This window comes from Aulonocara stuartgranti (assembly GCF_965226115.1).
Source record: "Aulonocara stuartgranti genome assembly, chromosome: 22".
In the NCBI taxonomy this organism is placed as follows: domain Eukaryota; kingdom Metazoa; phylum Chordata; class Actinopteri; order Cichliformes; family Cichlidae; genus Aulonocara; species Aulonocara stuartgranti.
In genome coordinates this window covers 13,183,626-13,210,807 of record NC_138957.1, presented here as the reverse complement: position 1 = coordinate 13,210,807, position 27,182 = coordinate 13,183,626, and the positions used below count along the sequence as shown (strand labels likewise).

Here is a 27,182-nt window from a genome sequence, read left to right as displayed (position 1 = left end):
AAACAGCCATTAAGTCAAAAGTGTTTTCCCTCCATTTTCCCCCCGTTTTCTCCCCTCAGTTGGTTGTGCTCATAATAGCGTGTAAAACCCATCCTCTCCTCCACACCTCTCTCTTTCTATTATTTATTCTATTATCTTCCTCTTGAATGATTAATTTCCTGTAGCGGAGACAGTATTTGGATAGCAGCAAGTGAGCAGTCGCTTAAGAGAGATTTTCCCCCGTAGAAATCTCATCCCTGTGTTTGGGAAAGAAAGGGAATAAAACCATGATGAACACAAAGCAGGCTGAAAGGTTCTGAAAGTATATCTGTGATGCAGTTATTGATTTTTTTTCATATGTTCATTATACTTTAAACTTTATTTCTTCAAAAAAATAATAAATATTATCACTTTGCAATATCTCAAAAATAAACATTAAATACAGTTTTCACAGAACAACTCGTTTCCTTTCTTTGAATTTGTACATTTCTGTACCGCTTTCAGCCCCGGTCGCGGCGCAAGATCAACCTCTAACCGACTAAAGGTTTAGTTTTCATTCATTCAAATGGATGCCTGTCTGTGTGTTGTGCTTTCCTTCTCTCTGTTTTCTTTGTAGATATTATGCTGCAGTTATTGGCGATAATAAGTCCCATAGTTTGGTTTCCCCTTTCCCTCTGCTCCTGCTCTCCAAGCCCGCATCCTCAACTTGAGCGGCAAAATTATATTGTGTGTGTGCATGCATGCGTGCGTGCCTGCATCCACGCAGTCATTATCCTCCCGGGACCTGAGCGTGATCCAGAGACCAGTACATTCCACAGGGTGGACAGAGCCTTTGGGAGAGAACTGGCTTCAAAAAGAAGTTACAGTGCAAATCTCCAGGGAGTATATTTAAATTTAACTCTCCAGTAAACTCTCACACAACACCCTATCCAAAGCCCACTTTCACATTCAGCACTAAAAACCCATTAAATGTAACGTTAAGGCATCTTATGACTTTAATCTTCTCTCACTGTGGAGTCTCATTTTCTTTGCCTTGGGGAGTGCTCTTTAAATTTTTCATTTTGAATAGGTCCATTTATCTGATAAATCTCTGTTTGAGTGTCTGTCAGCCTCTGAGGCATTACGTTCACAGTACAGTAGCTGTTCTTCTGTATCTTACTGTGCACTCCTGATAGTCAAGTGTGCAGGAAAATATTTATAAAAAAAAATCTGAAGCCCAAAAAACACTCCCATAGAAACATCAGTCTGACTGACTACATCATACATAATGCTTTTGTTTTGAGTGTCCCTTATGAGCACCGTTAGTAGTTTTTCCCGTGTGGTGTGCATGTTTCTTATAATGGACTCTAGGGGAATGTGTCTTTCTCATAGCACCCATACAGTTCACATAACTGGGAAGCGCGTCGCTCCCAGCATCTCCAGTTCCCCAGTTCACCTCTATGGGCATGTCCCCGTAGCGCTCACAGGGGTTTGGACAGCGTGGAGCCTCACTCTGCACGGCGAGCTCAATATGGCTCCCTGCTTTATAAGCCTGTGATGCCTCCGTTTGGAGTTCTGGAGTCTTTTGTCGCACCGGTTCCCGCTCGGGCCGAGGTAGGTAGTCCTGTTGCTGGCGTTTTTCCAGGCGGTAGGCGATGGCAAGCTGGAGCAGATGGAGGAGCTCGAGGAGGTTTAGTAACAGGGAGATGGCAGCAATCACCTGAGTATAGATGGTGAAAATAGTCTTTTCTGTGGGTCGAGACACAAAGCAGTCCACCGTGTGGGGACAAGGGTACTTTTTACACTCAAACTTTGGTGCAATGAAGAAGCCATCGTAAAGGAACCAAAGCCCAACAATAAAGCCGACCTCTAAGAGGACTTTCAATAAGATGCTGAATGCGTATGCTCCCAGCAGCCTGCCTTTCAGTTTGGGCACCTCGGGAGACTTCTCTAGCCTTCTGCCTTTCATGCCACTCTTTTCTTTCTCTGTCTCTTCATTTTTTGTGATATTGCCTCTTTCTGTGTGAACTAGCCCATTTTTTCTTCCACCAGCACCTCCTTCTTCAGCTTGCTTCTCATCATCTTTTCTCCTGTCCTTCCCAGCCCTTATAGCCACATATCCAAAGTAAAAGATGGTCGGCGTGGAGACGAAGATGACCTGGAGGACAAAGTAGCGGAAGTGGGATATAGGGAAGGCTTTATCGTAGCAAACAGCAGTGCAGCCAGGCTGGATGGTATTGCAAACAAAGTCTGCTTGCTCGTCATCCCAGGCAGACTCAGCAGCAGTTCCCAGTACCAGCATGCGAAACAGAAAGAGTACGGTAAGCCAGACCCGGCCAATAGCTGTTGAATACTCCTGGCCCTCCTCCAGCAGGTGCTCCAGGAAGGACCAGTCAGCTCTGGACATCCTCTGCTCCTAACATGGAGACAACAGGTCATTAAAGTTACCCACAAAAGGTGCATAAGTTTTGGTAGGATTTTGTAGCATATATAAGTAATAACCTATCACAATCTACACCTTTTTCACCTCAAACTCTAATCTCAAGTGAAAGCTGTTCAGTCAGGTAGCATGGACCCATTAAACTTGTCTACAGGTCTAGTTTTTAATATGGGTCATATGGCCTCGTTTTCTTGACTGCTCAGTCGCTAAACAGGCTGAACCATTGTTACACTTAATCACGTACCTGGCACATTGTTATTACCATTACAAAATTGTTAGTGCTTTTCAAAACTCATAGCCAGAGCATAAACATTTAATCACACCTATAAGCAGCAAATGAGCTAAGTTTCTCCAACCTTTTCAGCATAATGGTGTCTCTATTTGCTGAGGAACGTATATCTGGCTGAAGCCCCCCTATTAGTTCTTCCATGAGCTCACACTCTTGCTAAGGTGGGGCCCCAACTCCTCATCATGGAGACGTGAAAAAGTGAGCCCCCCACTAAAATGAACTAAAACAAAAACATATGCTGCCAAAGTTAGCTTTTAGAATGAATGGGAAGGGGTGTACACTTTGTCTGTTCGCAGCAAACCGGGGTGAACAAGTCCAAATGAAGCAACGTTTACATAATGCAGGCACAAAGAATATATTCTATTCTGGGCTGGATGAATCAGTTCATTTATGCACACTTTAATTATACAGTTTAATTGATTTCATTTTAAAAAATAAAATGTGGTCAGTAATGGAAATGGAAGCCGTGGAAATCGTTAACGAGAAATGACACAGTCGGTGGCTTGTCGGGAAACTCAGCGCGCGCGCGCGCGCGCACACACACACAACTGAATAAACATCCTGTGTGAGTGAGTTCAGGCTCTGCTGTGACACTTGTCTATTTGTTTATTCTATTAATATTTGTCTGTTATTTTCTCCCCCGTGAGAAGGAAAAACGTCTCAGACAGGGAAACTAAAAACTCTTCTGACAGCACGAGGAGTTTCAATGAACTGTCAGGGATACTGGCCCCAGCTGAACAGGCACAGAAATCGCTAACTTGACTGATCCTCTTTCGGGGGTATTGTCTCGAGGATGGCTGTTATCTCTACAAAACATACCACAGAATATCAGCAGACTAGTTGGAGGTCACTGTAGGAGATGGGAAAAGCATAGCATTGAGTTGATAAAGCAGACCATCCATATTAAGTATCAAAGCAACAACACAAAAGAAAAAAAATAATCAACAAGTCAAATTAAGGTGAAGCAGGTCTCCCTTTTAAAGTAGTTTTAAAGCCGCCCGGCTTATTACTGTCCGACTTTATCAACACAGAAGGAAAAGAATAAGAAGCAGACTCGTTGTAAGATCTACCAAAGTTCAAGAACAACTTTAACAAGCCATCAAAAAGAATAAATTCTCCATTGAAAATAGATTTTATTCTAGGACTAGCCTATCATCCATCTCTGAAAAGATGGTTTTAAGGTTTCAGCCCAAGTGTAAATCGCTTTAAAAATATTACTAAGTTAATATTAATTACAAAAAAAGGAATCCAATAAATAAAAATATGTCAAACAACGTAGAGTATAATTCGGTCACTGACAACTAATCAGAACTGTATAGAGTGTATATGCCCGCCTTTTTTTTTTTTTTTCACGGAAAACCTTCTCACCTTTCTCTCTCTAGAAGCCGGGTTTGTCTCCTTACAGCCTCACGGGTCCCAGCAAACAGTGCGTCTTTAATGTCACCTCCGCTCTATCCAGTAGTGGACTGCACTGCTGCTCCGGTCGGGTTATGTTTTGCCTTCTTTAAAAAGAATCGATGTAATCGGAAAAAGTGGGGAGAACTTTCCCATGCTTGCTCAAACCGGCCCTCCCTCAGGAACTTGGTCCAGGAAATGGGATGGATGAACTCACAGCGGTTCTGGTTAACTGCGCTCTGGTCTTAGCTTTGTTTAAAGACCGCAGATTTGCATTAATTGCATGGGAATGTCGCCTGCCTTCGGCAATTTAAAGGTTAGAGGTGCAAGAGTTTGGGGGGAAAGTAATAGTATGGCCTGTGTAGAGAAGGGAGTGACAAAAAATGTTTTAACGCGTTGCTGTGGAGTACAAATGAACATAAATAAACGTATTTTGTAAGTCGATCACTTTGTGCACATTATTGGGGCAGACTGAGTTATAATTGTTTTTCTAGCGTATAAAAACGAATAACCATCAATTAATAAGCATTTTAAATACCAGTGACGTTTATCTGATTTCGCTCCTAAGAGTGCAGGATAAACCATCTATATCTGTCCATATCTGTGCAGCCTTATGAACCTTATATTCTCGCCTACTGTGATTGTTGATAGTAGACTCCTGTAATTTTACATCATGCCACATAATGGCGCCAGTCCCCTTATTTCCAAGAAGCAAATCTCTTCAATAAAGGCCCGTAATTGGCTGTAATGTGAATATTGTTTAACTTACGTAAATCGGTTTTTGACTGAATTCCATCTTTATTTATAACTTCCTGTTTTTTTTTTTTATTTGTTTGAATCCCTAAGGGCTTGTATTTTGTTATCATCATTCTATAATTTAATTTTTTAAAACAATTTACTTTGTATTGTGTATAGCTGTGTGTGTACACGTGACTTATTAAGGTACCATCTTATCTAGAATAAGTCACATTGCTGTACTGCTTTGCTGCACAGCACATGAGGACAAACTCTTGCTGCAAAAGAGTTTGTCTTCTTGTTGTGCTTCTTGGAAGTCTGCAGTCAGACCATGTATGCTTTTACTTCTTTTTTTTCATTCAAGGCCCAGACAATAGGCTAGTTGAGCACAGGTTTGGTTGCAGATGTTTGGCTATAGTCAATGTATATGATATAAATCACATATTCTATCCCTATTTAAGATCGGAATAATACAAAACCTTGAGGTCATAGACTGAATTAAGAAAAAAACCCTTTCTTTTTTTAGACTACGAATACAGACTGCAAAAGAAGATGCTGAATGTTTAATTGAATATGTTAAACCACTTCTGTGAGAATTAAACCCTTCTCAAGTCACCAAGAATTTAAAATAGTGATTCCTTTTAAGTGAAAATTTTACTCACAATTACACAAAAAACAGCCTTGTTAGTCACAACGCTGTACAACACCAGATTGCGTGTCACAACATAGTCTGTCCCAGTTGAGCCACTTATCACCAGTGCACTTATAACTGTCTGATGGCACACTCGGGCCAATTAAAGCTTTTCCTGAAAAATCATCTCCTCTCAACCGCTCGAAATCATCACTGTGCTATTATAAAGTGTCAGTATGTAGATTTTGAGAAGAATTAGGAGGCTGGGTTCATCTCACCGGCTGCTGCACAAAGCGGACCAGGATAGAAAGCCCAGTAAATTGACAGTGAATCACTCTGACAGATCATCGTCTTGCTCTTTTCTTTGGTCATTACATCTGCAGATGAATGGCGAGGAGAGAAGTGAGGACACCCGACAGAGAGTAATAGAACTGTTTCCATTCAGGAGATGCACTATGTCTTCCTGTGTTCGGTGTGTTCTTCCCTACCTGTACAGTTATCAATGAAACTAATTGCCTGCCTCAACTTCAATCAATTCCTCACTGCTGGATACATTTTATCATTCGCTATTGTATTTTATGAGTGATTCGGTCCTGAGTGTGCATCGGCTAGCTCAATAATGCAGATATGAATATAGAGTGGGAGAAGTAATTCAAAGAACATCCCATTATGAGTTTTGGTGGGGGACGAGAGAGAAGGATTTTGAGGTTCTCTTTGTTGGCTTGCATCTGGTAAAACTACAAGGCTTAAACGATACAGACAGGTGTATTCCCGCAGGTTAAAATGAAGCAACAATGCCCTCATCCATTTACTTGACAGCTTCAGTCCCCTTAGAAAAAAAAGAAAGTAGTGACAGCAAACAAATCATGGCTATGTTTGTGTGCTTTTCTTCTTTAACATTAATAAATAAAGGACGGGGTGCTAAATCACCCTCATCTTGCTTTGCTAAATGATTAACTGCAAACACTGCCTGCAGTAAAACAAGCCACAACACCTCATATCCGATTGCTCTTTACCTTCTGACACAGTTCGCTGAGGTAAAAAACAATTTTTTACAAAAACTAAAGACATGCTGATCTTTCCAGCGTTTTCATCTACACTGAAAAAGTCCTAACAGTTATGTTGTGACATTACTGTGCAGATAATCCTTTTCTCTAATGGATATGAGACTTTGGTGGTCCCCGACTGTTTCTGCAATCAGCGGCAGGTCAGAATTTTCACTTATCCAGTAAAATATCTCGAAAGCAACCCTGAAACTTGCTGACATGCCAATTTTTAAGTTCACAGATAAAATATATCTGACATTTTGTCTGGTTCCATCATTATGTCAGAATTTCCATTTCTCCAATATACCCACCCCCACCCAACCCCGACTCCCGATATGTGTGGTAAGAGCAATACTATGAGTTCTGGACTGCAGTTTCTCGATTGGTTGCTTGAGGCTGGTGAGTGAATGAATTGATCTCTACGAGTAATGAGATGCATTTAACAGATTTGTAGCCTGGTGCAAAAACCTCTGTGCATAGTTTCTCCCTTTTGAAATAACTTTGTAATTTTGGATTCTTTGGGTTTTGTTAAGGTTTGACAAGGCTTTTGATACAGGCAGGGGTAACTGACAACCATCTGGTGAATCTCACAGTGTTTGCTCTGCAAGTGCCTTTTAAATAAATTACATGACAAACAGCATGACCTGCTGTGTGGTATGGCCTGTCTAAGCTTTTGCTCTGGTATTTGTGAATGAAATTCTAATATTTTATTGGTCTGCCTTTTGCACCAGTAAGCAGGTAGCTGTATCTATGCATTGCACCCATAAGGCTTATGGGCCAGTTTGCTGACCACCCGCTTGTCTAAATTTGGTCACATCTGGCTCCACAACTCAAGGCTATAGGAGTATAAGGCCATGTCCATCATCTATATACAGTTTATAGTTAGTCCTAACTAGCATATGAAAAACTGCTAAAAACTCTAAACTAACACAATGAGCATTTTACTTTATGTTATTGTAGCTGTGATGTTTTTTTGATGCCAGTATTATCTCATTACGTTCTCACGAAGATGCTAGGACAGCTGCTGAAAGCTTATTCTTGTTCATTATGTTGTTTTATCAGCACTATTTTTGCTCATGTGCCCACCTGCTTTCATCTTTTTTCAACACTGATTAATACATTTATTTGGGCCTTCATTTGCGGTGATTTACACTCTTGGATTTCTTGTTTTTGTTTTAACACTTTAAAGCCTGAACTGTGAAAAAATTGCTAAAATAATTCTCTTTTAAAAAACTGGAGTGTTTATTGAACCATCTTACAATTAAAAAAAGAAATTAACTAACAATTTGCGCAATTTTTGCTACATTTGGCATTTTTGTGCAATTTTAATGTTTATTGTATACAAAGCAAACACTCAGAGATTGCACCTTCCCCCTGAAGGGCAAGGGCAATTCAAAAGATATTGATATTTTATGGTGTTTTTATTAAATAATAATAATAATAATGGATTGCATTTATATAGTGCTTTTCAAGACCCTCAAAGTGCTTTACAATTCCACAATTCATTCACTCTCACATTCACACACTGGTGGAGGCAAGCTACAGTTGTAGCCACAGCTTCCCTGGGGCAGACTGACAGAAGCGAGGCTGCCATATCGATCCATCGGCCCCTCTGGCCATCACCAGTAGGCGGTAGGTGAAGTGTCTTGCTCAAGGACACAACGACCGAGACTGTCCAAGCCAGGGCTCGAACCGGCAACCTTGCGATCACAAGATGAACTGACAACTCTTGAGCCACGATTGCCTCTAAAATGTGCTGATGTCAGCATTGTTAATGTGGAAATCTGGTGTAGTATAATCATTTTTATTTGTAACTTTGATGCCATATAATTTTGTACAAACAAAGAAAGTGCTTATGTCCCCCACTGACTAATACATTGCTTTAAAGTTAGGAAATACACCAATAGAAATTAAAGCTTTTTCCTGATTCATGTGACCTTGACCTTTGCCCTATGACCTTGAAGTATTACCTACTGAAATGGTGTATTTTATTATCTTTAAACATAGCTCTCTACATGACCTTTCATATGATATATTGTTTGATACAGTTTCTCAAAAATTTTCTTCATGGTCAGTTTTGACCTTAGGCACTAACAGGGAAGTTGATGGTGCCAGCACTTAGCCTGCTCATGACTGCCAAGGCATGCTATAAAGTTGTGATGTTTGAAGATGATCTATAGAAAATTGTGGGTAATATTCGTTTTTAACTGATTTTCACATGTGCATGAGGTTGACCCAATTAGTCACCAAAATGAAATTAGCTCAAGCTGTTACTGATATCTGTTATCACACAAAACTTTAACATGATATCTTGAAACCTGAGGATGCTAGGCTGCTAACAAACAGACAGACACACACACAAATGGAACATACTCCCTCCCTTCATATAAGGGGACATATAAGGGGGTTAGGGTTAAAAATAACACTGATGATGTATAGGTCCCCGAAACTCACATATCAAATATGACATGTATGATGTTACAATGTTACGATCGAAAACGGATGCAGCTGCATTTCCCTAACATCACTGTGTCACAGCCATCACACTCAGAGAGAAATGCAAAGACCTTTTGCCATGTTTTATTGTGCAAAAATTAAGTTTCAAGTCTTAATGTGAAAATCTTATTTCTTCCACTGGATGTGTTTTTCCAGGGGATAGCACAAGATTGACTCTATCAGTTGTGTTAACAGTAAATTTCCCGCACAGCAGGCACTGTGTGTCTATCACTGCTGTCTGGTTAGTAAAGATGTCAACACTACATCAGCTATGGATTCTGGGTTGCACAGCTTTGCGTATTTTTTTGATGAAATATGCATGACACAGGCAGAGCTGTAGTTCTTCTGAAGCGATAAAGATATACATAGATACACCGGCTGCGGGGAGAAGGGTTGTGACAGGGATTTCAACAGTGATAGCTGAAACTAAATACAGCTATATCCTGTATCTGGTTCTTTACGATTTATATTGTTCGATTATATCTTAAGAATTCAGAGTTCTCCTCTTTACTCTTACTCCCTCGTATGTCTCCCATGTGTCCCTGATGAAGTCAGGCCGCCTACCCATAGTGGTGTCTAGATCTCAGTGTGGTCCTCTTACAGTACACTGTGTCACCCAGTCTTGTTACACCTATGGACAGACACTATTGATTGGAGCCAGCTTGGAGCATTGCCATGAAAGTGCACATTGGCAGCTGCTGACATCTTTATTAGAAAAGCCGGACAAGGAGGATCAGCAAGTTTCCCCTTATCAAAAGCCCGAAGGGCATGAACCAGCTACAGCGCACATCACATTTGTTTGGGGATCAATTGACTGGCCGGACTTTTGTAGGGGATCAATTCGTTCTGTCCACTGGGCATAATACACTCTGGCGAAAAAAAAATCAAAGTCAAAGTTAAAGACATGACTGGGGGATAGGACAGGGAGAAAGAATGAAAGAAAGAGAGGGAGAGAAAGAAAACCAAAGGGGAGAAGAGACGGTGAGAAGGGGGGGAAGAAAGAAAAAAACAAACAAACAAACAAAAACAAATCACCTGGGTCACCTGTATGGAGAAAAAAACAGAAGAGAAAGCAAACAACAAAGAGCAACATAACATCACAATAAACTAGCTAGCAGTAGATATCAGTAGATACTAAATAATAAACGATATTGTGCAGCACGCAAGATAGACAGCGCACAATGTGCTTTGAGGCAGCAGCCAAGAAAGGTGTAGTCCGCGTCTGTGAATACCCGTGTGTACACCTGTGTGCACACCTTTGTGGATCAGCATGCTTGCATTCCAAAGGTTTCTCCATGTAACGATCTGCTAGGGAGTGTGGGGAGCCACAGCCCCGTCCTCCAGGGTATGAAGCAGGTATGGAGGAGATCAAAACTCCAGACATCCAGAGGCAAGCCGTCTTACGAGTGATTATCTGATGCTTGGCATGAATTTAAAATGTCATGGTCCGTGGTCCTGTGTCTGTGGAATGCGTGATGCTCGGGTAGCCACACCCCCGGGCTGGGCCATCACCAGCACACCTGCTCTCCATCACAGTGATTACACGGAGATCCACTTAATCCGGCGCTGACGGATGCTCCACGCCAGTCCGTTAGTCATCCCCACAGTGGTAACCAGACTTCCACGAAAAGTGTGCATTCTCTTCTGCTTGGAACTTTGTTTAACCTGCCTACTTCTGTCCAGGTTTCTACTCGGCGTCTGCTACCTGCCTGTCCTCCGGCTCAACTGGATCTCGCGGTGCTCACCTGGCCCACGCGCCATTCCCACGGACTTCCTGCCCCCACGGACTGCCACACTTCCCTCCCGAGCACCCACGGTCCTGTTCTATCGTAAGCCCCTACTCTAACTCAGTCCTGATATGTTTTCCCCGCTTCCTGGCTCCCTAGTAATCATCTCCCCTTTCTATTGCAGCCCCCCGCCGTCTCGATCCCGGCTTCCTCGTGTCATTGTTTCCCCGGGTTTTTAGTTTCTGTTTTGCTCTCTAATTTCCCCGGGTCGCCTTTCGTTGTTTCAATAAAGTGTCTTTCTGTTAGCTCGGAGTCTGCGCCTGGATCCTTTCGTGCCCGCGCGCCACGGCCCATGACACAAAAACTGTTCTCACTGACTTAAATGTTCACTATAGTAGTTTTACACATGCACTGCAGACCTGAACTTTTCTAGTTAGTATCTGATGGATGCATGTAAAACTGTAAGTATCTGACTATTGCCAGCTTGTCTCGCAGATGTCCACATCGACACAGCTTCAGCTGGTCAGCATCCTCACCTATACCAAATATTACCAAGTATTACCAGCAGTAGAACTAACTCCTGCCCACTACATTATGTCTTAAAAGACTACAGCTGACTGTGTCCCGACCTGACTCTCCCAACATTTTCTGGATTTAATGAGGGAAAACAGCTTATGTAACTTGTGAGCTGGGGTCTCTCAGTAAAATTATAATATAAGACTGAAGCTGCATTAACACTGTAAGCAATTCTCTCATCGCATGTTGCCTTAAAACTGGTGGTTGGTCATTTGCGAGATTATATGCTCCGGTTACTTAGGTAACGCTCTAATGTATTTTCTGTCAGGTCATATTGTCAATCAACTGTATCCTGCACTCTTATTGGTACTCCCTTCAATCGCTTGCGTCAAAGCTGACAGAAGGGATTGTTTTCACCCATTTTACTTGAAGTCCCCAAATGTCATTGACTTTGTGTGGTCTCTGGTCTCCACATCAAAGGAAAATTCATCCATACTGGGCACACCTTAAGTCTGGTAGTTCATCATTATTGCAGATAAAATATATACAATATGGCTCAACCAGTAATTGCGCTTTTAGATGAGGTACTGTACTCAAGTTTTATTCATATTGTTTCCTCATAACTTTAGCTAATGTTAGATTAGCTGTTAACTTACCAGTAGTTAGTTTATTTAGACTATCTACATAACAGCTGTAGCTAATGTTAGGTGTCAAATTCAGTAGTAGATGAGTACCATTATTCATGATTAAAACAACCATACATTCTTCTTCTTTTTCTTATATAGTTCAGGATTGGAGTCATCGGGCAACAGGCTGGGTAACAGAGGGCAGGGCTAACACAGACAGACAACCATTCACAGACTTTCACACCTTTGGACAATTTAGAATCACCAATAGACCTAACCTCACTAACTGCATGTCTTAACTCCGCCAAGGACCGTCCTAAGCCCGACTGCAAAAGGAGGAAGGTGGTCACCCTGCCGAAGTGACCAGAACCGGGAGACCGGGGAAAACAGGTACGAATCCGATGGACAGCTCTGAATTAAATTCTTAGTTTAATGCTACCGCATCCGGGGCAGCCGATGCACCAGTATTGGGGAACCAGGATGCTGGTGAGAAATGGGCTACTGGCCGAAGAAACCGAAAGATCATCACACTGAAAGTGGAAATACAAATCGCCGTGTGGAATGTTCGAACTGGTCACCACATCGGCCAAAAAGAAATAATTGCCAAGGAACTCCTGAGCTGCAAAATCGACATTCCAGCTTTATCCGCACGCAAAGCTACTGGTCCGGACGGGATTCCCGGCCGCGTCCTCAAGTCATGCGCGGCTCAGCTGGCTGGAGTGTTCACGCACATCTTCAACCTTTCCCTCTCTCTGTCTGTAGTCCCAGCCTGCTTCAAAATGGCCAACATCGTCCCTGTACCCAAATCCTCCACCATCTCCTCATTGAACGACTGGCGACCTGTAGTCCTGACCCCCATCGTAAGCAAATGCTTCGAGAAGCTGGTCAGGGACTTCATCTGCTCTGCACTACCCGACTCACTGGACCCTCTACAGTTCACATACCGCCACAGCAGGTCCACTGATGATGCCATAGCCCTGACACTACATACTGCCCTGTCACACCTGGAGAAGAGAGACACGTATGTGAGAATGCTGTTTGTAGATTACAGCTCAGCATTCAATACCATCGTTCCCTCGAAGCTGGACAGGAAACTGCAGGATCTAGGACTGAGCAGCTCCCTCTGCAGCTGGATCCTTAGCTTCCTGTCTGACAGACGCCAAGTGGTCAGACTGGGCAGCATCACCTCCTCCCCCATCACACTGAACACTGGTGCTCCACAGGGGTGTGTACTGAGCCCTCTCCTGTACTCACTCTACACCTACAACTGCACGGCCACTAACAACTCCAACATCATTGTGAAGTTTGCGGACGACACTACAGTGGTGGGTCTTATCACCAACAGTGATGAGACAGCTTACAGGGAGGAGGTCAGCGCCCTGACCCACTGGTGTCAAGACAACCATCTCACCCTCAACGTCGCAAAGACAAAGGAGTTGATAGTGGACTTCCGGAGGTGCAGAGAAGTACACACCCCCATCACCATCAACGGCGCTGCTGTGGAGAGAGTGAGCAGCTTCCGGTTCCTTGGTGTACATCTGGCTGAGGATCTTACGTGGTCAGTACACACAAACAAAACAGTGAAGAAGGCGCAGCAGCGCCTCTTCTTTCTCAGGAGACTGAAAAGATTTGGCATGAACCCCCGCATCCTCAGGACCTTCTATCACTGTGCCATTGAGAGCATCCTCACTGGATGCATCACCACCTGGTATGGCAACAGCACCGCCTACAACTGCAAAGCTCTCCAGCGAGTAGTGCGGTGCTCTGAACGGATAATTGGAGGTGAGCTTCCCTCCCTCCAAGACATCTATAGGAAGCGGTGCCTGAGGAAAGCGGGGAGGATCATCAAGGACTCCAGTCACCCCAGCCATAAACTGTTCAGACTGCTTCCATCAGGAAGGAGGTTCTGCAGCATCCGGTCCCGTACCAGCAGACTGAGAGACAGCTTTTTCCATCAGGCCATCAGACTGCTGAACACTTCATAGACACCTCAGCTTCACTACTGGAACTTTAACATTATGCACTCCACACTGTACAGTAATGCCACTGTTTTGCACATGTCTCACTCTGTATATTTTATTTTATATATTTTATTTATTGTTTACTCTATTTAATTTGTAAAATATGTGTACACGCACACACACACACACACACACACACACACACACACACACACACGTAGAAAAATATTTAGTATACACATCCAGAAATGCATATACTATTATATATTGTACATATATTTATTAGTTTCAGATGTAGCCATTCTTGTATTTTGCTTGTTTACATTATTGTATTTTGCACAACTCTGTTGCTTGTGAAGCTCGCACACAAGAATTTCACTCACATGTGCTGTACCAATGTACCTGCACATGTGATGTGACAATAAAAGTGATTTGATTTGATTTGATTTGATTTGATTTGATTTGATCCGAACTATGACTCACAGCATCGGGAAAGATGGTCGTCGAACCACCGCTCACCGACAACCAGATGGCACTCTACTATTGGGGTGGAGAAAAACAAAAGGCAGGAGTCGGCTTCATAGTTGCCCGTCGTGCAACCAAGAGTGTCGTTGCATTCCAGCCGATCTCCGATTGCCTTGCAGTGCTCACCATCAGCGGTACCATCAAAACACACCTCGACACCATCTACGCACCAACTGAGACAAGTCCAGACCCAGCCAAGGATGATTTCTATAACCAACTACAACACATGTTGGATTCAGTCTCGCAGACCGAATTGATCATACTGGCTGGAGACTTCAACGCCCACACAGGCACCGATCGGACTGGGTGGGAAAGCACGATGAGCCGTTTTGGACATGGTGTAATGAATAACAATGGTTTGCGCCTTTTGTCCTTCACCAACACCTACAACTTCATCATCGGAAACACCCAATTTCAACATCCAAAGAAACATCAACTCACATGACGAAATCCAATGGGCGACGACTCGCCGATGTTGGACTACATCCTGATCAACTCCCGTTTCTGATCATCACTTAAGGATGTTTGTTCGATGTGCAGCCCAGATTGTGGATCAGACCGCTATCTTGTGCGTGCAGTGATAAAACTTCAACTACAAAGAGCCAAACGCAAATAGCGCCCATCTGCAAAGCTCGACTGGAAATGCCTGTTAGATCCCACTCGCAAGGCGGAATTTCAAAAAGCATTATCCAACCGTTTTGCAACACTGGTGCCATCTCAAGGCGTCAACGTTGAAGAGCAACAAGTTTCGGACGCCATCATGGAAAGCGCCAAAGAACTGTGCCCTCCCATACGCCGCCAAACACAGCCATGGATATCCGATGAATGCCTCGATATGATAGATGAACAAAAATGTGTGAAGCTGGTCGACTTTGAGCGATATTGTTAGCTCAGCAATGACGTCCGATGCAGAATGAAGGAAGAACGTGAGGCTTACTGGAACCAAGTAGCGGCTGACTTGGAAGATGCAGCCTCAAAGCACGAATACCACACAATTTATCGAACGCTCCGACACCTGAGTGGAAAAACCAAATCAACAAACGACAACATCCGAAAGGCCAATGGCACCTTCGTACGATCATTGACTGAGCAGCTACAGCGTCGGAAGTAGTTCTTCGAGACACTGTACAATCACGCCCCGCCACAAGGACCACCAGCAGAACCGCCACCCATCGAGGCACCAGAGACCCCGATGTCCGATGATGAACTGACCCTGGCAGAGGTGAAGATGGCCATCCAGACTTTGAAGACTGGTAAAGCACCTGGTGTGGATGCAATCACTGCAGAATCAATTAAGGCTGGCGGTGATGTTCTTCTCCAATGAGTGCACCTTCTTCTGCAAAATATCTGGCGCACGGGGACGATTCCGAGACAACGGAAGAAAGCCATCATTATCCCAATCTTCAAAAAAGGTGACAACCGAGAATGCCAAAACTATTGTGGCATCGGTCTGCTCTCGATCGTTGGAAAAGTCTTCATGAAAGTAATACAATCACGCCTGCAGAAACATCATGAACAAATGAGCCGTGAGGAGCAAGCTGGCTTCAGATCTCACCGTGGATGCTGTGACCAGATATTCAGCATTCTCCAGGTGATGGAGGAGCAAATTCTATGTGGGAAATGGATGGTCATCATCTTTATTGACTTTCGATCCACATTGGACTGCATCGATTGGCCAGCACTTTGGATAGCGCTGGAGACCGAGCACATCCCACCAAAAGTCATTAAACTCCTGCAGGAAAATTTCAACGGATCATGCAGCCAAATACGCATCCGTAATGAGCTGTCGACTAAATTCACTAAATTCACCATCTGGAGTCTGCCAGGGAGACATCGCCTCACTGCTGCTCTTCAACATCGTAGTCAACACCATCATGAGGAAAGTCTTCAGGGGCAGACGCGGAGTCCAGTTTGATGAAAATGCCACCGTGACAGATCTTATGTTTGCAAATGACAGCAGTGTGTTGGCCGAGGATGACGCCTAAGCCACGGACGTTCAATATAAGATCGCAGGTGCTGCCGGGTCATATGGCTTGAAGATAAACACTGACAAGACGAAGGTGTTGACAACAGATGGGTTGCCTGCCAACGTCTACCTCAACGGTATCCAAATAGAGCAAGTCCAGCAGTTCAAATACCTGGGCTCACTGATCGAGCAAAGGAAGGTCGCGTCCACGGCAGAGAGCCACAGTCGAATAGGTCAAGCAACTGCAGCATTCACTTCTCTAAAGTGGTGCTTGTGGAAGTGAACCAATATTTCCATCTTGACCAAAATCCGCCTTTTCCGGACGCTGATCCTCCCGATACTACTCTATGGATCCGAAACGTGGACAGTGCTCAAAGTGGACCTCAACAAACTCGGAGTTTTCCAGATGCACTGCCTTTGACAGATATTACAAGTATCACTTCGAGACCGCCTTCGAAACGAGGACATCCGACGGAGATGCGACAACCAACTGCCAATCGATGGGCAAATTAAAAAACGCAGATACGCAGATTGCGATGGTTTGGTCATGTGTGTCGAATGGATGTGAGCAGACTACCACATCAACTCCTCTGGCGTAAACAACCCACCCAGTTGATAATCCACTGAACGGCACAGAAGAAAACATGGCTAAAACAGGTCAAAGATGACATCAAGGGCAGAATAAATCTCGACGAGGCCAGGACAATCGCCAACGATCGCCATGCATGGCAACGAGTTGTGAAGGAAATTCGACAACCATTGGCACCCACAGCAGTCGATCCAGACCCAACGCCAGCTAGGGAGAGAGAAGAGCTGCATGTCTTTGGACTGTGGGAGGAAGCCAGAGTACCCAGAGAGAACCCATGTAGACATGGGGAGAACATGTGAACTCCACACAGAAAGGCTGGATAGTGGATTTGAACCCAAGACCTTCTTGCTTTGAGGGAATTGCGCTAACCATCGCACCCCTGACATAAAAGCACTAAAGATAACTTTTATGTTCAATTTTACCTTTAAATATTCACATTTCATTTTGCCTTCAAGCTTGGCTACTAGGGAAAAAATAATCACATATTTTTCCATCTTGGTTCCAGTTTTCCAACAAATGCGTAAAACCTCCTCTTGTTTACTCCCACAATGGAAAATGCTTGATGCCTGCTATTCTCTGTGATGCATAGACGTACACTCAAATGTTGCTGGGATATATGGGAATGGTTGTACAAAGCTAATTTTAATCTGATATTTTGATCCTTAGAGAAGAAAGATTAGTATCTGCTTTGCCGCTGACTTCGAATTTCTTTTCTGCAGATGGCAGAAATGAAGAATACCTGCATCGTCTACTCTCAGGCCCTTGGAAATACCTAAAGAGGGGCTTGGGGTTTTCCAAATAACAATCCAGCTGATGTTTCTGTTGCAGAAAATCACATTTCCAATTTCTTCTGTAATCATGCAATCCAGGGTTTCAATCACAAGAACTTCTTAAAGCAGCTGGTTTGCAAGAGAAAAATAAAGAATTCTTTTACAACGCCAACATGGAACCAGTTTGTTGTGAGCCAAGGTCAAGGTCTTCTGTCATCGGGCTTTAGCATAGTTCAGACAAGTGCTAATGAAGACACAAACAGATCTGCTGGGGGGCTGTGAAGCAGGTGGCGCAAGGCTGTACTCTAAACGATTCTGCCCTGATGATGAATGCCCGCAACATACATGAGTGGAAGAGGCGCATGTTGTGCCATGTTGAAAATGTAGATATTACTCCTTGACCCAATGAACCAATAAATATTCATTAGGCTGTCTTACATTGAGACAGCAAGGCTACTGACTCTTCACTGATATTGCTGTGCAGGAAAAACTGAAGCGCCATGACTGAGAATGCAACCGGCACGAGAAGAAGCGGAGGTCGCAAATATGTAAACACACTGAAGGGTGGATTTCTATACATTTTACATGAATGTTAAGGCATGCTTGTAGCAGAGCTTGGAGGCAAGTGCTGCGTGTTGAGTATTTGAGAATTTTTGCAACAGCTAGGCCCTTCTGTTGAAGCTGGTGTGTGTGGGAGCATATGTATGTATATTTAGAGAGTAATCAAAGGCAGATGTGAGCACATGTTTGGAGATTTAACATGGTTTAACACCAAGCAGAATAACCATCTCCGATCTTTACCCATCCTGACGCTTTCATCCTGACAGCCAGCACGTTTTCTGTTAAAAGTGCTCACATGCACATGCAGACAGTCTCACACAGTGGCCTGTATCAGCGTCACTGACCATGGTGCTGAAACCAAAGGGCTTTCGGATGGAGCCGAGCTGCTCCACAAATGTCACTGCTATGGAGAACAAAAAGGGGGGTGTTACACGTCACACACACTTGTTACAAGTGCAGTTCTTCTGAAACTGTGTTTCCCCTGCTTGCTCCAGACGCTTAATTGTTGCTGAAAGTGCAGCAGCAGTAAAGTGCAACGTGGATATGGAACGCGTTGCTGATGCCTGTAGGTGAAAAGCAGCAGCAAGCTATGCAGTGAAACGGTTGACCTCAGTTCTTACTGTGTGCATCATAAATATTCATCAGGTAATAAAGAGAGAAAACTTTCTTATTCAAAAGAATGATGATGAGTAAAGAAGTTTGTCAACATAAAACGGTAGTGAGTGTGCTGCCGGAAATGTAATGGACACTGTCACATGTGTTTAAACTGTATTAAATGATGGCTGTAGAAGGGGGGGGGGGACAACTCACTGCTGTTAATGAACCCTGCAGGCGAGTTCTGATGAGCTTCTGCTCTCTCTTCATGTATGCAGGAGGAAGACTCTCCGACTTCTCTTTCCTAAACACACTGACAGTGCGTACACAGCCATTTCCAGCAGCTTAATAACAGCGCTTTACGTGGATGAGATTTAACATGAAATATTTCATCCCGTCACGCCACGTGTCTGATGAGGGCCCGATCCAGTGAAAACAATACGAGAAAGATACATTTAGGTCATTAAGTTTTCAGTCGTGCAATAAAACACTCGTGCAATCATGAAATGGCCCCGAGGCCTTTTTGAAAGTGAGTCTTTATTTCCACTGTTTTGCTCTCTCTCTCTCTCTCTCTCTCTCTCTCTCTCTCTCTCTCTCTCTCTGGCTCTGGCTCTGACCCATTTACAGTAGCTGCCGTCTAAGTTAAGTGTTCGGCGTGATGGCGTATCCAGAGTGGGTTTTTACACGCTGCTGGAAACGTCACAGGTTTCCAGCACACCTCTCTCACAGGTGTGATCTTGGCCACAGATTAAAACAAAGAGTGTTCTTAAGCAATATTTCTTACACAAGCTGTGTGAGCATGGGTGGCCCATTTTTAACTACTGCCCTTGTTGACATAACACTGTGTCTAATCGAAGAGATACAGCACTGTAAAGCCCCGCTATGCTTTTCAAATTACACCAAATGCAACGAAAGAAGTTGCCTGGAAAAAAGTCGCATATATGTAGTCTGAGTATATATATATATATATATATATATATATATATATATATATATATATATGAGGAAAGAAGAAAGAGATCGGTGAACGGTTTGAGAGATCGATCAATCTGCAGTATTTTAGCCTAGTAGGATAGGCCGAAATATGGCTTTATTTGGCCCCTCCTAGAGCAGAGGAGAGGGGCCGCCAAGGAACCCTTGGACCAATCGGTTGCCGGTAACATTTCAGAGGGGAGAGAGAGGGACAGTGAGAGAAAGTGAGTGAGTGAGTGAGAGAGAGAGAGACAGAGAGAGAGAGAGAGCTCTCGTCCTCCCTACTGATTCTCCATCCTCACTCTCTCCTCCACACAGCGATCGGCGAGCTGTGGAATAGGCGTGCATTTGTGTTACTCAAACGCAGAAAACATTCAGTGAAAACGTCCACAGAAAACCCGCTTTAAGGTAAGGAGACTCCTGAAGCTGTTAGATGGGTTTTTTAAAAAAGACCTCAGATGGAGCAGGCGGTCCATTTTTATGTACTTTGAACGCTCACTATTGGTACACGCAGTGCAAGTAGGCTTTCATGTGGTTCTTGTGGTTGGACTGTATGATAGGGATAGCGGCTAAATGTTGGTTCCTACTGGCGCAGTCTTCCCTCAAACATCGGCCACTGGCCTGTTTGCTGTCAGCGGGGCGCCCAGCTGTGTCAACTTGACAGGAAAAATGAGAAGTTGCGCCATTTACGATCGCAGGACGAACCCCCACCCCCACCCCACTCTCTCTCTCTCAAGCACACACACACGCGCACCAGTACACAAAAGCATTTAATTGTCTTTGGCTGGAAATGCAAAAACACATATGGAAAACACTCGGAGATGTTGGCTATCACCGAGTTTCATCCGTGCGTAAATGTTCGCTGACCGTGAAAGCGCGCCTCGTTTCTACATCGTGTGTATGTGTGTGTGTGTGTGTGTGTCCCGGAGAGGAATTCGCGCTTGGTGCAGAAGTGTTGCGTTTACACAGCAGAGCATAGATGCACAACGGACTAATTAATCAAACGGGAGTCGCGTACAACGAATGTGGCTCTTGGGACAGCGAGGAGAGGATTCCTCAGGACCACCCCGGTCCAGGAATCCATCTGGGGGGGGGGGGGGGGGGGGGGGGGGGTCGGGGGGGTCTGATGGCGAGGTGGGGTCGCTTAGGATGCTGTGCTGCACATTTATTATTCTACCTAAGTGCATTTGAATGATTAAAAGAGGAGATCTTTTACAGCGAAGGCTGGTCGCTGTGATACACATTTGGCTCTGATTTGAAAGATGGTGTTTCTAGTTTTCACATGAATACAGTTACCGCCCCTTTTACCGCTGCAATACAGTCTCTCACTTTTGGGTTTGCTTCGCTAAATAGTGTAGTTAATTGGGCTGGATAACTGTCAAAAGATCAGTTAGATGAGGCACAGACTGTGGGTTGCTTGTTACTCCTTCTTGAGGCATGTGATTTGAATTTAGATGCCCATATAAGCAAGCGCTTTATAAAAGGAGTCCATATGAAGCTGTTTATTTATTTTTTTCTTCTAGTTACTGGGTTCAGGCCTTTGGTGTTTCTGTATGACTGTGTGCTGGTCCTTTGCTGTTTGCTGGGTTTATGGGGACTCAGTGTACATTGTAAATTTCTCTGCATCCAAAAAAGATCAATCCAGAATCTGATTACATGAAAGAAAATTTCTTTGGCTAACAAAGTGAAGCATTGACTCACTGACCCAACACTATGGATTTAATGTCAGTGTGATCAATTATTTAAGCTACAGCAGGGTATCAGACTCCCAGACTTTTTTTTTGATATGGCATACCATTTCATTCAGTTTTACAACAAAAGGTGCTGGTTTCCAGTGGCGGGTAAACCCTCGAGTCTATTGCACTTCTCTGCCTGGGATCTTTAAGATGTGAAAATGGTGTGTTAAAGCTTGTTGAGGTTTACAGCAAACTGTGTTCTCTGTAAATGGCAAAAGAGCCAGAGGTCACTTTGACAGTGCAGTGGGTAATTGCACAAAAAACAAACTTGATTCCTTTGCAGTGGAAGTTAAGGATATGTTTCTAGTTTGGTGCAAAATTAGTCACATAATAAAGCAGAAAGAAATTGCAGTATTCATTTCACATTACCACACTTGTGAAACTCTGAACAGCAAACAAAACAAAGGCACATTTTTAGAATCTGATTTTGGAACAATCCCAATTCTGCTCTGCCTAATCACAGTGTCTCCTTCATTCAGCAGAATAGACAGCCATTAAGAAAGCGAGATGCAATTAAAAAGACGGTTACCGTGTCTTGTTTAGCCTCAAAATTAATTTTCTTTTCTCGACATATACACACACACACACTTACACAACCCACACACAAAAGACTGGTGGGATAAGTGTTTCTTGCTGTTAGAAGGGTTGAATTTAACACAATTCATTTTGGGGCATCAGCACACATTGCACAAAAATCCTATTCTTTTTTTTTTCACCGGCACAGAAGAGGCTCCATCTTGATGGACGCGCGAGGATTAACTGTTCATTGTGGCGTCTGTTTGAGGTTCTTGTGTACTCTTTTCTCAGGGGGAACAAGTGATCTCGGTAAAGTGGGAATAGCAACACAGCCACCAAGAGGGATCAGCTCGTTAGCTCGCTGATAGCTTCAGAAACAAACTATTTCTGGCACAAAGTTGTGCAGCGTGACAGGATGTTATGGTTTACCAGTGTCAAACACCTTCCCAGGGCATGCTCAGCACTGACCAGTATGTGCTCCTTTAAGCCTTAATAACAAGCTAAGGCTTTGTTGTAACTTTGATGAGCTAACATGATTAAGTTAATATTTCAAATACATCCATCCATTCGCTTCCACTTATCCTTTTCAGGGTCGAGGGGGGTGCTATCCCATCTGTCATAGGGCGAGAGACAGGGTACACCCTGGACAGGTCGCCAGGCTGTCGCAGGGCCAACACACAGGGACAGAAAACCACTCACATTCACACCTATGGGCAATTTAGATTTTTCAATTAACCTATCCCCACATGTCTTTGGACTGTGGGAGGAAGCCGGAGCACTCGGGGAGAACCCACACAAACACGGGGAGAACATGCAAACTCCACACAGAAAGACCCCGGAATTGAACTGAGAACCTTCTTGCTGTGAGGCAACAGTGCTAACCACTGTGGTGCCCTTATTTCAAATACATGTCAGTTAAAATGTCACATTACCTGTTCCTTTAGTTGTGATAAGAACAAAAAAAAACATCTGCATTTACTGCAGTTTTATCATATATATGTTAAAGTTAGCTTGTGAGTTCATGAAGAGGATAGCCCTCACACTGTAGAAGTAGAAGTAGAAGTAATGCATTATCTTGTGCCTGCTTTCTATCAGCTGTTTTGCTGACTTCACATGTTGAACATTACAAGCTAAGCTCAGCATTAACATTACTGGTGAGGCCCTGCTGAAGAGAAGAGTGATGCTGGTGCTACAGCTCCAACACCTCAAAAATTAGCCTTTATCAGTGATATTAATGCAAGGGAGATTAACAAAAATGGTTGCTGTTTATGTGGTGGACGAGGGTGCTACCAATATCAACTTGCCATGCAAGGAGATAAAGTCAGTTCACTCAAAGGTCAATGTGCAGTAGGCTACACAACCTCTGGACAATGTAGCCAGCAAGCTAATTGCAAAGAAGTTTTCTTTTTTTGTTTGTTTTGATAATGTGAAAGTAGGCTATGGTAAGAAATTTGTTTTTCCACTGGCAAACGCTTTAATGTAAAAAGTTCATTTTTATTGTTAGTTATCAGGTAATGCAACAGGATACTTTTATAAGTTACATTAACCAACGCTAGTGCTGGGCAGTATGTTGGAAGAACCATTCCAGCATTTTAAATATGTTTTTATTTTTTTGCTATTGTTATCAGAATTTGTAATGGCTGATGAATGAAAATGAAAAAAAGAAGACCCAGGAAAGACACCCTTCAACAAAGCTTTTAGTATTTATGTCCACTAGAGGGCACTCTGCAACTTCACGACTGTTCAGAATGCAACAGAGTGGAAACAAGTAAATAAATAAATAAGCATAATAAATATTTATGGTTATTTGGCAGATGTTTTAACAAATCTGTTTATGTTTCAAGTGTCTGACAGACTTCAATATCAAATTTTAAAATCACCAAATATCAGTATTGGTCTTAAAAATCCTATATCCATCAGGCTTATGTTACTAGGTGTTACATTCAAGAACAGTAAAGACAGATGGAGGATGAAAGAGAGAGCTATGTCTACTGTTTGGAATTGTTTTTTTTTTCTAAGTAACTCATTTTGCTTTCTTCCAGCTTGCACTGTGTTGGACCATGATTACAGGCAGGGCTCAGGAAGCCCTTAAACCACTCAGAGCAATGAACCATATGAAGTAAAGAGTCCAGAAGAAAATGAACTAGCCGCAGTCTGAAGAGCTTTGAGCGTTAAAAAGTAATCAGGGTAGCTAGCTACGTGTACATGTTTTCAGAAGCTTGAAGACTGGCAAGATGCAGACTGTGGTTTTGCATCTTAAATCTCAGACTAACCAAATTTGCACCTTCACCAAGTTAATTTGCCCCCTTGATAACAGCTTCTTGATATAATTTCCTAAATAACAAAAATTACGTAACAACATACATTTTATGAACGGTTACATGCTGCTCACGCATAGCACATTATGAGAGATAAAACACCAAAAGCACAGAGGCCTGAGAATAATTGCTCTGAGCCCCAGGCAGTTGATTGAGTTGGAAATGACAATGGGAGCACAAAAGCACAAACACACCATATAAAGAGCATAATAATGAAATATAGCCCGCCTAATTTAAATGTTGCTAAGCTTTATTACCTCTAAAACTAAAGCATGGCCTTAATAGAAACATTGCCTTTTAGTGATACTTGTGTAATCTACATACATAAGTGATTAAGAAATACAATTAATGGTAGTTTGGTCAATATACTGTAATATTCTTAAACTCATCGCACTGAGGTTAAAACAGTTCCAGCTGTGTTTAATACCACTGTGACATTTTCTAAATGTGTTATAGTCATTTCAATGCAAATCTATACTCCTGTGTCAAAGGGGCTTTCTCCTCCTGTTATTGGCAGGCTCTCAGTGTTGGCGATGGAGCAAACTGTGATAAAATAACAAAGCAGGTTACTATTAATCTAGATTTTGTTGGGGAAGAGGCATACACACATGGATGCTATCTCATATCCTTCAGTCTTTCCTTTCAATAGTAACTCAACCCCCACACTGTGCCTACTGTTACTGGAGTGTTAGCACCTTGTTTTGACACATTTCTCCCCAGATGATGAGCATTTAATGACACCCGCTGTTTGTTATTACGGATCTACGGGGTCAAGCCAAACTCAGCGTTTTATCGTACAACACGTACTCGCAGCAGATCTAGAGACCGCTCATTATGATGTAACGCAGAGAAACATACCAACCCCTCCACTCAAACCCTGCGTTTGAATCGTGTCGGGGATGGGACCGAGCAAAAGACCTCGCAGGCGAGCGGCAAGGTTAAAGAGGCGAGGGTAATTGCTGTAACCTATCTGGGTGGAAAAATGTTTGCTCGTGTTCACAGTGTACTCTTGACTGATGCATTTGAGCATGAAATTGTTCCCCTTTCCACCCTAGCAAGCCCCAAGCCCAAGTCCATTGCCCATTCGTAGCCAGGCCAGTTGGCCTTTCTGCGTCTGTGTATCTTTGCACGCCAGGGTTTTCTGTTTGCCTTCAGTTGCCTGTTTACTTGAGTGTTTACTTGAGTGTTTGTTGATGAGTGTGTTTGTGGGGGGTGGGTGTGTGGAGTGGAGGGTGGGTGGGTGAATACTGGGTGTCAGCTGGCCCTCTCCGTTCCTTGCAGACTGACAGAATAAGCGAGCGGTGCAGTGATTATGGGCTGCTCTGAGAACTGTAGCATTTCACGCCAAAATCAAAGAGTATGGGAGAAGCTGATTTGAGGACCGTGGTTCAAGTGCATCTGGAGAGGCAAGATATTAGAATATGTTCACTTACATATGAATAGAGAAATGTGTGCTTCCGCGTGTGTTTTCTCTCATGACCTCTTTTATGTAATTGAATTTCATGACAGATGGCCACGATTTACAGCCCTTAATTATACGCTAAACATGAGTGTTATACAGGTTATAGTTAAAAACACAAACAAACATGTATGTGTCGTGGCTTTTGGTTATGTTTGTGAAAATACCTACCTTATGTTTTTTAACCCTCTCTTTAATGTGTTGCTTGTCTGTGAGATCTTCTCATTTCTCTGTTTTGTGCCACCTTGTCTTCTACCTCCTCTGTCCTCCTGTTCATAACCCTGAAAATCAGTCTCAGTGCACCGTGCTGTCCCAATTCCTCCAATTGATCTTACTGAGAGATGAGGTTTTCCAGAGCAGCTATGAACAGGAATTCCCAAGTGTATAAAAGCAAAACACCAGTGGAATATACAAACCATGATAAGGGCAGGATGACAAGTGAAAAGGCAGCTGGTCTGGATGACATGCGTGTGGAGCTTTCAAGATGGGTAAGAAAGAGGGAGGTGGGCTTTTTAACCAGACTGTTTAACATAATCTTGGAGAGCGAGAGAATGCCTGAGAAATGAAGAAAAAGTGTGCTGGTACAGATTTTCAAGAATAAGTGTGATGCTCAGAAGGATACAGTTGAGTAATTGTTAAGCTATGGGAAGGAGTTGCTGAAGCTAGGTTAAGAAGAAAGGTGATGATCAGTGAGCAGCAGTATGGCTTCGTGCTGTGAAAGAGCAAAACAGATCAATGTTTGTTTTGAGTGATTTGATGGAGGAGTGTAGAGAAGGTCAAAAAGAGCTGCACTGTGTCTTTGTGGATGCGGACAAAGCATATGATGGGGTGCCAGGAGAGGAACTGTGATTCTGCATGAGGAAGTCAGGACTGTCAGAGAAGTATGTGAGGGTGGTGCTGGACATTTATGAGGACAGTGAGATAGTGATGAGAGTGGTAGGAGTGATAGATGGGTTCAAGGTATGGGTGGGATTACATCAGGGATCGACTGTGAGCCCCTTCTTTTTTGCAGTGGAGATGGTGAGGTTGACGGATTAGGTTAGGCAGAAGTCTCTGTGGACTACGATGTTTGCAGATAAGATTATGACCAGCTGAGAGAGTAGAGAGCAGGTGGAAGAGAGCTCGGTGAGGTTGAGGTATGCTATGGAGAGAAGAGGAATGAAAGTTAGTAGGCACAAGACAGAGTACGTGTGTGTGAATGAGAGCAGCCAGGTGGAAAGTTAAAGCTTCAAGGAGAAGAGGTAGTAAAGTTGGATGACTTTAAATACCTGGGGTGAAGCATTCAAAGCAACGGACAGAGCACAAGAAAGGGGAAGAAGAGAGTGCAGGCAGGGTGGGTGAAGACAAGTGGTGATT

The 27,182-nt window shown here is 43.3% G+C and overlaps 2 protein-coding genes across 3 annotated transcripts in view; one reads left to right on the top strand and one right to left on the bottom strand.

The window, feature by feature from the left end:
- Positions 1-339: 339 nt before the first annotated feature.
- gja4 (gap junction protein alpha 4) lies at positions 340-4,357 on the bottom strand. 2 transcript variants are annotated; one of them, XM_082520480.1, is made up of 2 exons: positions 4,056-4,357; positions 340-2,368 (listed from the first exon to the last, which is right to left on the bottom strand). In XM_082520480.1, exon 2 carries the CDS (start codon positions 2,363-2,365, stop codon positions 1,238-1,240), a length of 1,128 nt encoding a protein of 375 aa, XP_082376606.1. In that variant the 5' UTR covers positions 2,366-2,368; positions 4,056-4,357; the 3' UTR covers positions 340-1,237. The 2 variants fall into 2 exon arrangements, with proteins under 2 accessions (XP_082376606.1, XP_082376605.1); XM_082520479.1 differs by having other exon boundaries at positions 340-2,374; positions 4,056-4,355.
- Positions 4,358-20,106: 15,749 nt separating this feature from the next.
- Positions 20,107-27,182, top strand: part of dlgap3 (discs, large homolog-associated protein 3) — a 153,361-nt gene continuing 146,285 nt past the window's right edge. The window contains exon 1 of the mRNA XM_082521473.1: positions 20,107-20,205. The gene's annotated coding sequence lies outside the window, so the exon portion shown is untranslated. The remainder of the gene's footprint in view (positions 20,206-27,182) is intronic.